The sequence below is a fragment of the Mesoplodon bidens genome, assembly GCF_964165515.1.
Source record: "Mesoplodon bidens genome assembly, chromosome: 20".
NCBI lineage: Eukaryota > Metazoa > Chordata > Mammalia > Artiodactyla > Ziphiidae > Mesoplodon > Mesoplodon bidens.
The window spans coordinates 14,281,826-14,295,065 of record NC_138181.1 but is presented as its reverse complement, the minus strand read 5'-3'; the positions used below and the strand labels follow the sequence as shown (position 1 = coordinate 14,295,065).

Sequence of the window (13,240 nt, the reverse complement as noted above, 5' to 3'; positions counted from 1 at the left end):
GTAGTGATTTGTTTTAGTTCTTAACCTTAAAAGTGAGGTAGCTTTTGGGGTCAGGAGTGCTGGGTGCAAAGAATGATGATCAGGGCTTCCCTGGTGGCGCAGTGGTTGAGAGTCTGCCTGCCGATGCAGGGGACACGGGTTCGTGCCCCGGTCCGGGAAGATCCCATATGCCGCGGATCGGCTGGGCCCGTGAGCCATTGCCGCTGAGCCTGCGCATCCGGAGCAATGGGAGAGGCCACAACAGTGAGAAGCCCGCGTACAGCAAAAAAAAAAAAAAAAAAAAAAAAAAGAATGATGATCGAAGACAACCAGAAGAAACGTGTATTCCTTTTAGAAGGTTTAGTAAATTTTGGGAAGAAACGCTATCCAAGGTAGAATACCAGACAATCTCCAAAGTTTCACAGGTAAAGAAAGTGGACAGTTTGGAATCTTTTGGACATGTCTTGTGATCGACCACCCTCCACCAACATCACCATTATTTACACTCATTTATGGGAAAGCCAAATCTATTCCCTCCATTATTTCAAAGTTTTGAGGCAGCCTGGGCCCCTCACTGAACACTTCACCAGACTGAATCTTAAGATTTAGCCTGTCACCCCACAGATATTTATCTCAGGTGTGTCAGCAAAGGCAGATTCAAAACTGTAGTTTGAGAGGGTCTCCTTTTCATTGTTTTCACTTGTCCAGTAATACTGAATGTGTGTCTGTCTAAAGGTACGATATCATGCGAATTCAATCTCTAGAAGATAATTCATCTGCACAGGCCTTACAAGCATGCTATGTTAGGATGCAAAGTTTTCCAGCACGGATTATTAACGCAGGTTGTTCTTTTTGGCCTGATGTATGTGCTGTCAGTGTAGACTGTGTTCTAATATCTTCTTCAATTTCACAGGAACCGACAATGGCGAAATCCTCCCTGAATCCATCCCATCAGCTCCTGGGACACTGCCTCATTTCATAGAGGAGCCAGGCGATGCTTATATCATCAAGAGCAACCCCATTGCACTGAGGTGCAAAGCAAGGCCAGCCATGCAGATATTCTTCAAATGCAATGGCGAGTGGGTCCATCAAAATGAGCATGTCTCTGAGGAGAGTCTGGATGAGAGTTCAGGTAAGAACGGGAAGCAATCAGAACCACCTACGGTAGCTTCTCAGATTCTCACATTGTTACATGACTGCTTAAGCCACCACCATTACCTCATTTGAATGAGGTCATAGTAACATCATCTTTGGAATATCATGTACAGTCATATCTTTAAATGACTCCACAGCTTCCTTGCCTAGTGTACTCCAGTATGGTAGAGTTTTTTTATTTTCCTGCTCTATATAACTTTAAGACCTAATTTTGTATGGAAGTTAATATTCTCACTGGAAATAAAACCAGGCATTCACCGTTTTCATTTTTCTGAATTCTAAATACTTTTTCAAGACATAAATCTTTCACCAAACACCTTTTTTAGCAGCATAAATTCAGTTTCTCTAATCTTTCCTCCTGGATATTATTTTTGTGTGCTTCATTCTCCACAGTTGGTGGTTTCTGTGTCGTCTTTAAGTTCTTTTGATTACTGTGTAATGATAGAGCCCAAATTAGAAAATCAAATTTGGATATGATAGGATCTCCAGTATAAAAGAATTTCAGGACTATCTGTATTGGCTTGGCCAATTTGGCTGATGAGGAGTTATGATGAGAATAGTGATCATACTAGCTAATGTTTGTTGAGCACTTACTATATACCAGGCCTTATCTAAGCATTTGATAGACATTATCTTACTGTCTTTGCAGTAGCTCTCTGGGGTAAATAATGCTGTCACTGCCTTCTTATAGATAAGGAAACTGAGGCCCAAAGAAATTAAGTAAACTATGGGCTTGTGCTGGATCTGACAGTAAGATCATTTGACTCAACTTTAAAAATTTATAACTTTTATAATTTAACATATAACAGAAAGAGTATATGCTTTTGAACTTAGTCCCCTCAGACTAACTGAAAATTTAGCCTCATCCTAAGTCCAGTCTGGTGTCACCCTAGATTATTGATTTTATTAGTTCTGAACTTATTCACTAGATGTCAGATTTTGAATAAGTCAAAAAGCCTGAGTATAATTAAGAAGTTTCAAGGTGACTTAATTTATTAACTGTATACCAGTGCTGTTTAATAGGCTAGTCCTTTCAGAGTATTCCAAGAAGGGTAGGAGGCAAACACTGATCTCTAGACCTTCATAGCAACTAATAGGTATAAGACCAATACACCTGTAAGTGCAGTACAAATGAAGTTATGATAAACGTCTGAAGAGAGGTAGATGGTGCTAGGGAGGATTTTTTAAAAAATCATGTCTAACTAGGACTCTCAGGAAAGGTGTGGAAGCTATAGTATTTGAAAGGGACATTGATGAATATGTAATTCAATTAAGCATAATTGATGCTAAACCCTATGGGGGAGTGAGGAGTCTCAGTGGCCAACATTAGCAATTGAAAGGTCAACATTAGCAAATGAAAGAAAGCTGAGTGTATGTTCCACTCAGCTTGATTTGCTTGAAATATGAAATAGATGTAGGAGACAGCAGCTGATAGCTGGAAAACAGCTCAATCAGTGGCATAAAAGACCTCAAATATCGGAGCAAGGAGTCTTTTAGTTAATTTTATGGATATTTTGCTAATGGTGGGGGTTGATTATATCGACGCATGGGAATGCAGTGGCTTTGAAGCTATGCTTCAGAAGATGAATCTAGCAGAAGCCTTGGGAATGGTAAGGAGAAGTAGGAATGGGGAAGTTAGGAGACTGGGATAATTCAGTTGAGAAAGTAAGGTCTGCTTCTCGAGCAATGGCCACAGAAATAAGAACTAGATGTCTGATGTGAGAAACACTTCAACAAATCAGACTTAATAGCTGAATGAATAAATGAATGAATGGAGAAATAAAAACTAATCTTTTAACAGAAGCGAAAGGGTCATGCAGTTAATATTAGTAATCACATTAGCAAGGAGAAAAGTCTAAGATCATTGTTTGGAGAAACTGAACTTGAAATACTTATGGGGTATAATGAAGAGATGTAGATCTGGAACTTGGTAGAGTTCAGAGATAGAAAAGTAGATTAGGTAATCATCAATAAAGAATGAAGCCATGGACATGGAGGAGTTGTCAGGAGAGAATGGGTAATATGACAAGAAAATGGAACTAGAGGCACACCTCCCTAAGGGTCAGGAAGGAGAAACATCAGCAGCCAACAAAGAAGTAAGCAGGGTATGCTGTGTTCCAAAGCAAAAGGAGAAAATCATTTCATAAAGATCTTCAGGAATTACCCTGGCTCTACTTAGGAATCAATGAAAAAGGAGGCAAAGAACTAAATATATACATCAGCAGTGCTAAGCGTTATGCAGTTCTGAGCTGATTTGTGTCTGTAGTATGAATGCATCAAAAGGTAGAGAAGCACCTAAAATCTTATCACAATTCCTTATCCATTCCACTTTGGAACTAGTATGAGGAAAAAAGCAAAAGGGCTTGTTTTAGAGGTGCTGTTCCTCAGACCAAAAGCATGCTTAGAATTTAGGAATCTAAGTGTGAGAATGGGAAGGGATCTCAGTGGTAAACCTAACAGCCATATTTTATTCATGAAATAAAAGGTTCCAGGAGATACAGGTATTCATGGTATAGTTCTTTCTAGAACCCAGGTCTCCTGATCTTCACTTTAGATACATTTCCTTGACACTATAAGCCACCTTTACATACTTATTCCTGTGGTCTCCTTCCCAGTCAAGATATTGACAAATTCCCTTACTGACATAAGGGTGGGCTTCAGCACTTGGCTCAGTATTTCCTATCATGAATCTGTCTAGTGTTTAATTTCCCCAGTATATAATCCAATACTGTTCCATTGGAGTTTCTTTATTCCTGACCATTTCAGCCATCTCTCTAAGGGCCAATCCCTTATTCTATGTTGTGTTTCTGGCCCTGTTAAAGTTTATAACAACCAAAGATATGGAGACATTTCCAGGATTCCAGGTATAGTTTTCTTCTTTAAAGAGGGATTTGGCAAAAACAAAGCAAAAGAAGAGGACAAATTGAATCTTGGTGCCAGGAAAGTTTCTGCTTCTGTGCTCCCAAGATTGGGATTTTGGAGAGACCTAGGTGAATTGACCTGGTGTTGGAGAGTAAGTCACAAACAACAGCTATCTCACTTACCTTGGTATGAAGACTTCCAAGAAGACACTTGACATTTTGGAAGAGAGCAGCAAAGGGAACAGCGTTTCCCATAGGAGCAAAAGCCTATAGAACAACGGTAGAAAGGTTTATGTCTCTTATATTCAGTTAGTCCACCCGGAGAGGGACTCAAATACTAGTAGCTCCATGGGGCTATGTGTTTTATCCTCAGACATTGCTGCCCTAGTTTTGCCCAGTAATGAACTTAAAATAGCAGAACCCCTTAGGGTAAACTGCTCCAAATAAAAGATAGGAAAAACATTGAAAAATGATCAACTATTATTTTATACCACGGCTAGAAAATCCTATATCCGTTCTCATTTAAAGACCTCTTGATAAGTATTGCAGGCCAATTTAACACCCTACCCTCTTATAATTTCACAACATTCTGTTTTGTTATTGCTTCTCCCTTTTAATTCCCTTAGCATTGCTGGGCAACTCCATGTTGCCCAGCAGCGTTGATTACATTCTCTGCCTCCATGTAAAAGACTCCCCTCTTTGCTTCCTTTAAAAAAATAAGACCAATAAAAGTCTCAAATTTCAAAGGAACTGGGAAGAACAAAAAAATCATAAGCGACAAAATCTGAAGGGTTTATACACCGATTTAAAAAATAAGCTGTTGAGAAAGAATTTTAACAGCTACCTTTTGGAAGAGAATTTAATAAGCACAACCGTTTCTTCCAAGTCATTTTGACTGAATCAATAGGAAATGTCTCTCCTTAAAACTGTTTTTCTTCTGTGTGGTTAATGAAAATCACTGTCTGCCACACACTGCAATTATGTTTCCTAAGCTCTGTAGTAATAGTGGAAAAGTGGAAACTGGAGCAAGATGAGTGGAGATATTAGACCCAAAACTAATGCCTAAGTGTAATTAAGGTTGGAAACGAAATGGCCTCAGGTATTGAAAAATAGATACATTACTTCCCCTGGGTTCTTCAGCGTGGAGTTGGAGCATAGGGATTGACTACCTTTACAGCCTTAATGGCTTTTGATGGGGTCTGAAAAATAATTCCTGCCAGTCCAGTGGGAGTGAATGATACCGAGAGACCAAGGATAATGGGAGCACGTTTGACCAGAGGTAGAGAATGTTCCATGCTCTTTTAAGAAGTTGAAAGTAACTGCTTCAATATGTTTGCCCAACATGGTCTCTATTTCTAAAATCCTAGAGAACTTTGATTCTTTTTACTTACAGGTTTTCTTTCTTCACAGAACTAATGGGAAATGCATAGGACCTGGGAGTGTTGGGAGTCGACACAGAATCTTTTGTATTTCCAAATTGGAACAATAAATCCTTTCAGTTGTTAAAGGCTGCAAACTGCCTTTGGTCTCTCTGGCAATTTGGCCCCGTCATCTAACAGTTCAAATAAGAAGAAAAAGGATTGTATGTTTTCATGCAATTTAGCTTGGAAAACCCAGAGCTAGAGTTCTTTCCTGCAGAAAGCACAATTTATTTGACGTGAGTTACTGTGTTTGCACAGACATGGCTATACCTCTTAGTAATGTACACTTTTAGTTCTCTGCACAAGCCAAGCGATCCTCTTTCATTTGTTCTGCCTCATTTCATTTGGAAATATGGGAAGTCTTCTTCCTTGTATTTTTCCTCTGTTAGCATCTGGAGTTGAGAGGCAATCCCAATTCAGGAATCATGCCCCTGAGAAAGGGGTGGATTGTTCAGTAATGCACAAACACGCGCACACACACACACACACACACACATATACAGAGAAAAACAGCAACAACCAGCAAAACCCATCCTTGACAATCAGGACAACGTAGCCTGTGGGAAGCTTGAGTTATCAGTAAGCTAAACCACTTCTTTACTGTTCAATAAAAACGGAGTTCCCTTAACAAGGCTCCATGGTTTTTATTCTACCTTGGAGATACCAAAGTCTAATGAGTGGAATAATGCGTATTTCAGTATGTTATGGGAAAAGTCTCAACTCCAGTAGACTAATATTTCTTCTTAAAGAATATCATTTCAGGGATTTCATTGTGTGTGATTTCCTTAAACAACTGGAGTCACTCTCTGGGAAGAAAAGGTTAATGGATTGTGTTGAGAAAAGGGAGAAGAGTAGAATAAAAAATGTATTAAATCTTTAAAGTTTGTATCTAAGAACTTTGCTCTGCTGGTGATGGGGATGTGAATATAGTATCCTCCAGAAAACCATTAATTTGAAGTTACCTTCAAAGATTCACAAATCACCAAGGTGCATTTGGGAAGCATATATTTGAGACCACAGAACACAGCAGTAATCCATCTCTGAAGTGTTCCATTGACAGTTTGTGGGTTTAAACCCCACAACTATAGAAACGTTCTCCGACCCCACCCCAGATTTCATCCTGTTCATCACTCTGCTGCTCAGGGAGGAATAACATATTCTAAAAAGGTTTTCAGGAAAATATTATGACTTCCTTCCAAAAACTTGCGACAGAGCATGAAGACCTTGTGTCTAATTTAAGCCTTTCCTACAAAAAGATAGAGACCGTTTACTATCATTTCACTCATAGCAGAGATAGAAGGCAGCTAACCATTTTGTGCAATTTAGTAACTTCCTGATATTGGCCAGAGATTTGTTCTAAACCCTAAACTCTTGAAGAGTGTCTTTGGACTTTTTTATAGTCTTTTCTGTTCATACAACATTTTAAATGTTTTTTTTTTCTAATTTGAAGTGGGAATTATAAGGATATTAAAAAAAAAAAGATGGTCTGGTGATTAAGAGCATGGATATTAGTGCAAGATGATATCTCCTTTTTTTTTTTTTTTTGTGGTATGCGTGCCTCTCACTGCTGTGGCCTCTCCCGTTGCGGAGCACAGGCTCCGGATGCGCAGGCTCAGCGGCCATGGCTCACGGGCCCAGCCACTCCACAGCACGTGGGATCTTCCCGGACTGGGGCACGAACCTGTGTCCCCTGCATCGGCAGGCAGACTCCCAACCACTGCGCCACCAGGGAAGCCCGATACCTCCATTTTTGAGATCTGGCTCTCCATTTACAGACTTTTTAAGGTAGATAGTTCCTTAGCATCCTTTCACCTCGGTTTTCCCATGTATAAAATGGCAGTTACAAGTATATCTACCCCATGGAACTATAGCAGGGGTCGTAGAACCCAATATACATGACATACCCTGCTCAGGGTCTGGTGTATAGCAAGTACACTGTCAAGGTTAGCCTTCAAAATGATAAATATAAAACTGCAATTTTTTTAAAAATGGGGTAAGTGGCTGGTGATTATGCTTCCAAAAACAAATAGAAAATTATGAACTTTTACAGTTCCAGAAAGATAAAGGAGCTAGTACTATTAACAGGTAAATCATTGTCTCTCATAGAATGACATTTTATTTGCCTGTGGTTCACTCCCTCAGTTTACATTTCGTCTTTGTTATTCTCAGAGCCCCTGGTATCGCCATGGGAGATAGAATTGGTAGGATGTATGCCCTGACCTCGGGATGATCTACTAACAGGAAGTAGTTTTAGTGACTGCAGGAATGGAAATCATGAGTGTGGTTCCCACAAGGTGTGAGTATGAGGTCTGAGTGAGTCAGTCAGGGGATGCTGTCCTCTAACCAACCCTCCCCTCTCCACTTCTGCCTTTTGAGTTGCCCTCCTCTGTGTTATCAGACAACACTGCCGAGTTAATTTGCTTTCCTCTGCCAGACATCTCTGTGCTGATTAATTTTTATCTCCAGTGAGGATGAAACTGGAGAGCTTGGGTGTATTCTTAGTTTCTGTACTTAAGACTGAACTTGCAGTGCTTCTGAGGAATATGTGGAGTGGTTATTATCCAGGGGAAACTATAGAGTATTCATTAGGCATTGTGCACTTTCAAAGGAGGACTATTTTTTTTTATCAAAATACATTTTAATCTTGTTGCTAGGATGAAGTGGCAAAAGACATTTAGCCCTAATTAAGCATCTGCCAGTAAAATGAAATATGGTTCTGCCTTTTAATTATCTACATTTAATTTGCTACTTTCAGTAGCATGTTGGCTTGAAGACATCTAAGCTCCCCCAACAAACGGAGGCACAGTTCCCTGAAAAGTTTCCTTGTATCTCAAAGTTTTAAAACTCCAAGTATGGATCAGATTCATGTGTCTTTACCAGAGCCTTGCCCTAGACACTGAGCTAAATACTGGGTGAAGACAGAGCCTTCAAGTCAAAGGTAGGACGGCAGCCATTCCCAGAAGCTCTTGGTGATGCCGTGGAGAGGTTAGAAGCCCCTCTTGGGTGATCTTGTAGCAGCCTCTGCCCCTGTCATAATGACTCTCACATCACATTGGGACAGGTTGAAGTGTCTCCTCATCTAGCCTGCAAGCTCCTTGAGGACGGGAATCTTGATCATTTACTTTGTCACAGTATCTTCAACACCTGCCAAAATGGCAAGCACGTGTGAGGCACTCAGTACAACTCTTTGAAAATAATATATGTTGTAAACTGTATGACATCTTTGATCTATTTCTGATGATATGGAACCTGCAGCAAAATAATAATTATAATGATAAGAATAATAATAGCATGGTTTTAAGATGAAATAAGATAATGTATGTGATGACATTAATAAAAGTAAAGGGCCATACAAATGGTATAATAATTAATCAGTAATGATAATATGTTATTCAAAATATGGGGGAACTTATTGTTCAAGCCTATTTTCTAGGCTCTAAACCTGGGCTAGTAAGAGACAAATGAAAAACATCTCCTTATGTAAGTGGTGGACTCACTTCCTGCATCTGAGTGGACTGTTTTCCATCTTCTTAGGAAACAGTGGAGTAAGGTGGGCCTATCTCAGAGCCAAATCCAGGCACCAGAGGTACTGAGATACCTAAGGAGATGATGGTCTATTAGAGAAGGCTCTTGAATAGGAGATGGTTTCTTTTCATAGGCTGTTTGATTTTTTTTTCCCTCTCTCCTCAAATTGAGCAAGGCCCCATGCTACTCATGAAGTTGTATTAGAATAGTTCTTTGGGGCTTTGTCTGTGGAAGCTAATTACATAGAATCATTCTCTGGGTTAATCCCCAATCATTAAACATCACAGTGCAAAAAAAAAACCAGGCACGGAGTAGGTATAACACTGGGCTAAAATGGTCCAAGGAGACAGGCATAGTGACCAGCATGAGAAAACAATTCACCAAAGCCTAGTCTGCTAGCCTCTTGCTGCTTTGGTGTGGTTCGGGAATATGATAGGAGGAAGAGAGATTCTCATCTTTTTTCTTGAATCTAGTTATTTACTTTAGTAAGCTGAGTATCCTACTACAGAGAACTTCCAGAGATGGGACATCAAGTTGTGATGAGTGGTGCATCTGAGAACTGGTTGGCAGCAGTGACCACGGCAGGGCTGCTGATGAGCTTCGTCGAAGTGTGATAATAAGCAGTAGATCAGAGGCAGGGGGCAGCTGTTAGTAGGCACTGTCTGCAGTTGGCATGGTGCTGAATATTAAGTTCTCTTCCAGAACTCTTTTCTTTTCTACAGAATAAGTTAGGACTAGGACTAGAGCCCTTTTATTAGAAGCTGACCATAAATAAATAATTTTCATCCTTTTTCTCTCTCCATTTCTTCCCTCCTGTCTTCCATATTTCTCTTCTTTGAACAGTGAAACATATAGCTTCAATTAGTTTGAAAATTCCCTTTTATTCTCCCAACAGGATTAGACCTGCTAAGAGTAACTAGTGTTTCCTATCTGATAAATAAGGGGATTATAGCAATAACTGCTGTCAGCATTTTTCTCATTGAAACAAATAAAGCTGACAAATGATGAAGTTCTGTGCCGCTCTGTTATGTTTAGTACATGCAGAGCAATTATTCATCCGTTGCCAACATTCGTCTCTCTACAACTCAACCATCCACAGCGTAGAAAGCTTATTAGCATTTCAGTTCCATAGTCATATTTTTATCTTCTGTAGGACTCTCCTCCATAACAAAGGCTGATAGTTATAATCGCCCAATAATTTAAAGGGTTGGACTTTTCCGTGCCCATTAGTTACACAAGTTATCAGGTACAATGCTAGTCTTATTTATGAGATGCCATCTTCTATTTGCCTGGAATTTTTGTTCCCCTGCAGCATTTCCTATGAATAAGTTAGCTGCCATCTCTTGAGATGGAGAAATAGATGGTTATCGCCGTAACACTGTTGGATGAGCTTCAGTGCAGGAACGTGGGGGGAGGTGTCCTGAAATAGAGCCGTTTTAAATGAATGTTTCTCAGGTGTGGTTTCTCGTGTGTGTGTGTGTGTGTGTACACACACACATACATTTTTACATGTATATATATATATTTATGCATATATATAATACATCACTAGAGAGAGCAATAGGGAAGATTTGCAAGAGAATATACTATTTAAAATTTTTATTTTAATCAGTAGTTATTTGTGGGCTTCCCTGGTGGCGCAGTGGTTGAGAGTCCACCTGCCGATGCAGGGGACACGGGTTCGTGCCCCGGTCTGGGAAGATCCCACATGCCACGGACTGCTGGGCCTGTGAGCCATGGCCGCTGAGCCTGCGCATCCGGAGCCTGTGCTCTGCAACGGGAGAGGCCACAACAGTGAGAGGCCCACATACTGCAAAAAAAAAAAAAAGTTATTTGTTATAGTGGGGAAAAATTATAATAGAGACAAAATATTTATGATTTCCCAAAGGTTTTCCTAGCGGGGATGGTTTGACAAGGCTAAAGACCTCACGTAGAAGGAAAAGGCCTAATCCAGAGAGACACTATACTTTTTTTTGTGGGGTGGGGATGGCAGTGGCGGGGGGTAGTGAAGTCACTTGTGGCCTTTTAAAGAAACCTGATACGCTGATGCTACCTGAAGCAAAATACACCGTGTTTGGATAATACTTGGTTGATATTCATTCTGCTTCTCCAAACGCATGAGGGAACCTCTGTGAGGGACTTGAGACTGAGCCATGTAATGCTGAAATCATGACTTCAGCATTGTCCTTTCAGCTGTGTTTAGTCTGAATGAGAGGTTGCCAGACTTCCTGACATGAATGGGGTGAGATCAATTTTGACCTTCGTGGTGGGGGTCTGTGGCCTACTGTTACGCTTTCCAAAACAATTGTGTGGTTGTCCATGTATAATAACCGTGTTTTCAAGTGTTTGTATTTGATGCTCTGACATCTTAGGGTCTTGCTGACCCTGGAGGGACTGCCCTGCCCAGGGCTGACTAATTCCTAGAGATAGCAAACAACTGGCCCAAGAGCATGCCTTTCATATGCAAACCAACCGATCCAGAGCTTTATCCCCAGCCCCTTCTTTTTTCAAGCCCTTATACTGCTGACCCATAGCCCCCTGCCCTAACCCAGTACCAGACAAGTGGGGACAGCTCTTCTGTCCTGGAGCCCCCTGAAATGATGCAGACTTGCCAACTCTAAATCTTTTTACCCTGCCTTTCTGATTCCTTCCCGTGGAAACCACAATAAAGGCTCTTGCCCACAGTCCCCCCTGCCCCCTCTGCCTCCTGACCCTGGTGCTTCCCCGTGTGGCCCTGGGTGCTTTGCCTCTTGTTTCTAGGGATCTGTGAGTGTAAACTTACTCTTTCATGATGCGCATTTCTGTTTGAGTGTCTTACCTTAGCTCATTAAAACAGGCCCCATGTACCCCTTAAAACACCATGATGCCTAGATTAAATCATAGCACATTTTAAGGTTTGGATGGGGAACTCTCTGCTTTATAAATATGATGATCTTGAACCATTTTGAGATGGTGTTTATCTTCATTTGCAGCCTAGAGAAAGCTGATGGGTTTAGATATTATAAGATGGAGAAAGTAAAAAAATAATACATATATACACACACACATATATATACACATATATACACACATGTATAAGTTGTTTGTGTATGTATATATATATATATATAAATTCCACATTAGCTTGAACACATTTCTGACCTTCTAAGCTTATCATGCTTCTTCAGTGAGACCTGATTCCCACATGGTTGGCATATCTTGCCTCACAGGTCTCCCCATCACATGACAGGGGAGCTCAGACATATCAAAGTTACTCCACCTGGAGCCTAGATGTGCTGATTTAGGGTTTTCTCTCCTCTCTTGCACTATTCAAAGTAGATCATCCACCATTTGTCTCAAATCAAAGCTGTGAAATATAAACCAAGTCCTCTTGTCTACAGCCTAGCTCCTTATTTTTGTTTATGCAGCCTAACTTTAAAATGTCCAGTATGGGTGTCACGCTCCAGTCTGCTTTCTGTCCTCACAAACTTTTTTGTAATCTTACTTCCTTTTCCCTTTCCCTTCACCTGCCAGCTCCACCTTCTCCTGGTCCTCTCATTCTCTCTTTTATTTAAGTGCAAATTTAAAAAGGCAGCCACAACAATAACAATAAAAACCCCTCCAAGGCTTCTTTCCTATTCGATGTAGGAGATGACTTTCAGGACTCTTACGTCTCTGACAGGTAAAAGGCATGCTTCTGCATTCTGCAGAAACAGAAGAAGTGTGAATTATCAGCTGTCATCAAGATGATTTTCTACATGCGGTACCTCCTACAAATTTAGAAAGTCTGACTCAGATTGTGTACATGGTGATTGATGTGGCCATAAAACTCTCATCACACACTATAAATAACATGTTATTGACTGGGTACAGGGGAATGTTTCCCAAGCCTGACTAATCCACCTCCGTTCTTGTTCTTTAAATCCTACCAGCACCCAGGATATAATCACATTCCACCTCCTCCACCAAGAGTCTCTGGCTCCTTTTGACTATACTGATGGTTCTGTCCCCTGAATTCCTTTTGAACGTAAAGGAAAAATCATAGTTATGCACCTAATTTTTCCTTAAATGTTCCATGCATTAGTCTAATTTCCATAATTATGTATAAGTACCTAAAGTACGAGGACAGAGTCGAATTTGTATGAGGGACCTGTGTGAAGTGCTGGTTTGGGTGTAAAACACATCTGGCTTCAAACCCTGGATCTTCCATTTACAGGCTGTGTGATTATTGACAAATGACTCTCTAAGTCAGTTCTCTTTTCTGTAAAGTGGGGATACAGTAGCCTCTGCTACGTCAGGGCACTGCGGAAATGCAAAGGG

General features: G+C 40.5%; 1 protein-coding gene across 3 annotated transcripts in view; it reads left to right on the top strand.

The window, feature by feature from the left end:
* UNC5D (unc-5 netrin receptor D) overlaps positions 1-13,240 on the top strand; it is a gene marked incomplete at its 5' end in the record, with an annotated part of 611,405 nt that overhangs the window by 342,389 nt on the left and 255,776 nt on the right. For all 3 annotated transcript variants that reach the window (XM_081220829.1, XM_081220827.1, XM_081220828.1), the window contains one exon: positions 893-1,111. In XM_081220829.1, coding sequence (XP_081076955.1) covers positions 893-1,111 — 219 coding nt within the window. The remainder of the gene's footprint in view (positions 1-892; positions 1,112-13,240) is intronic.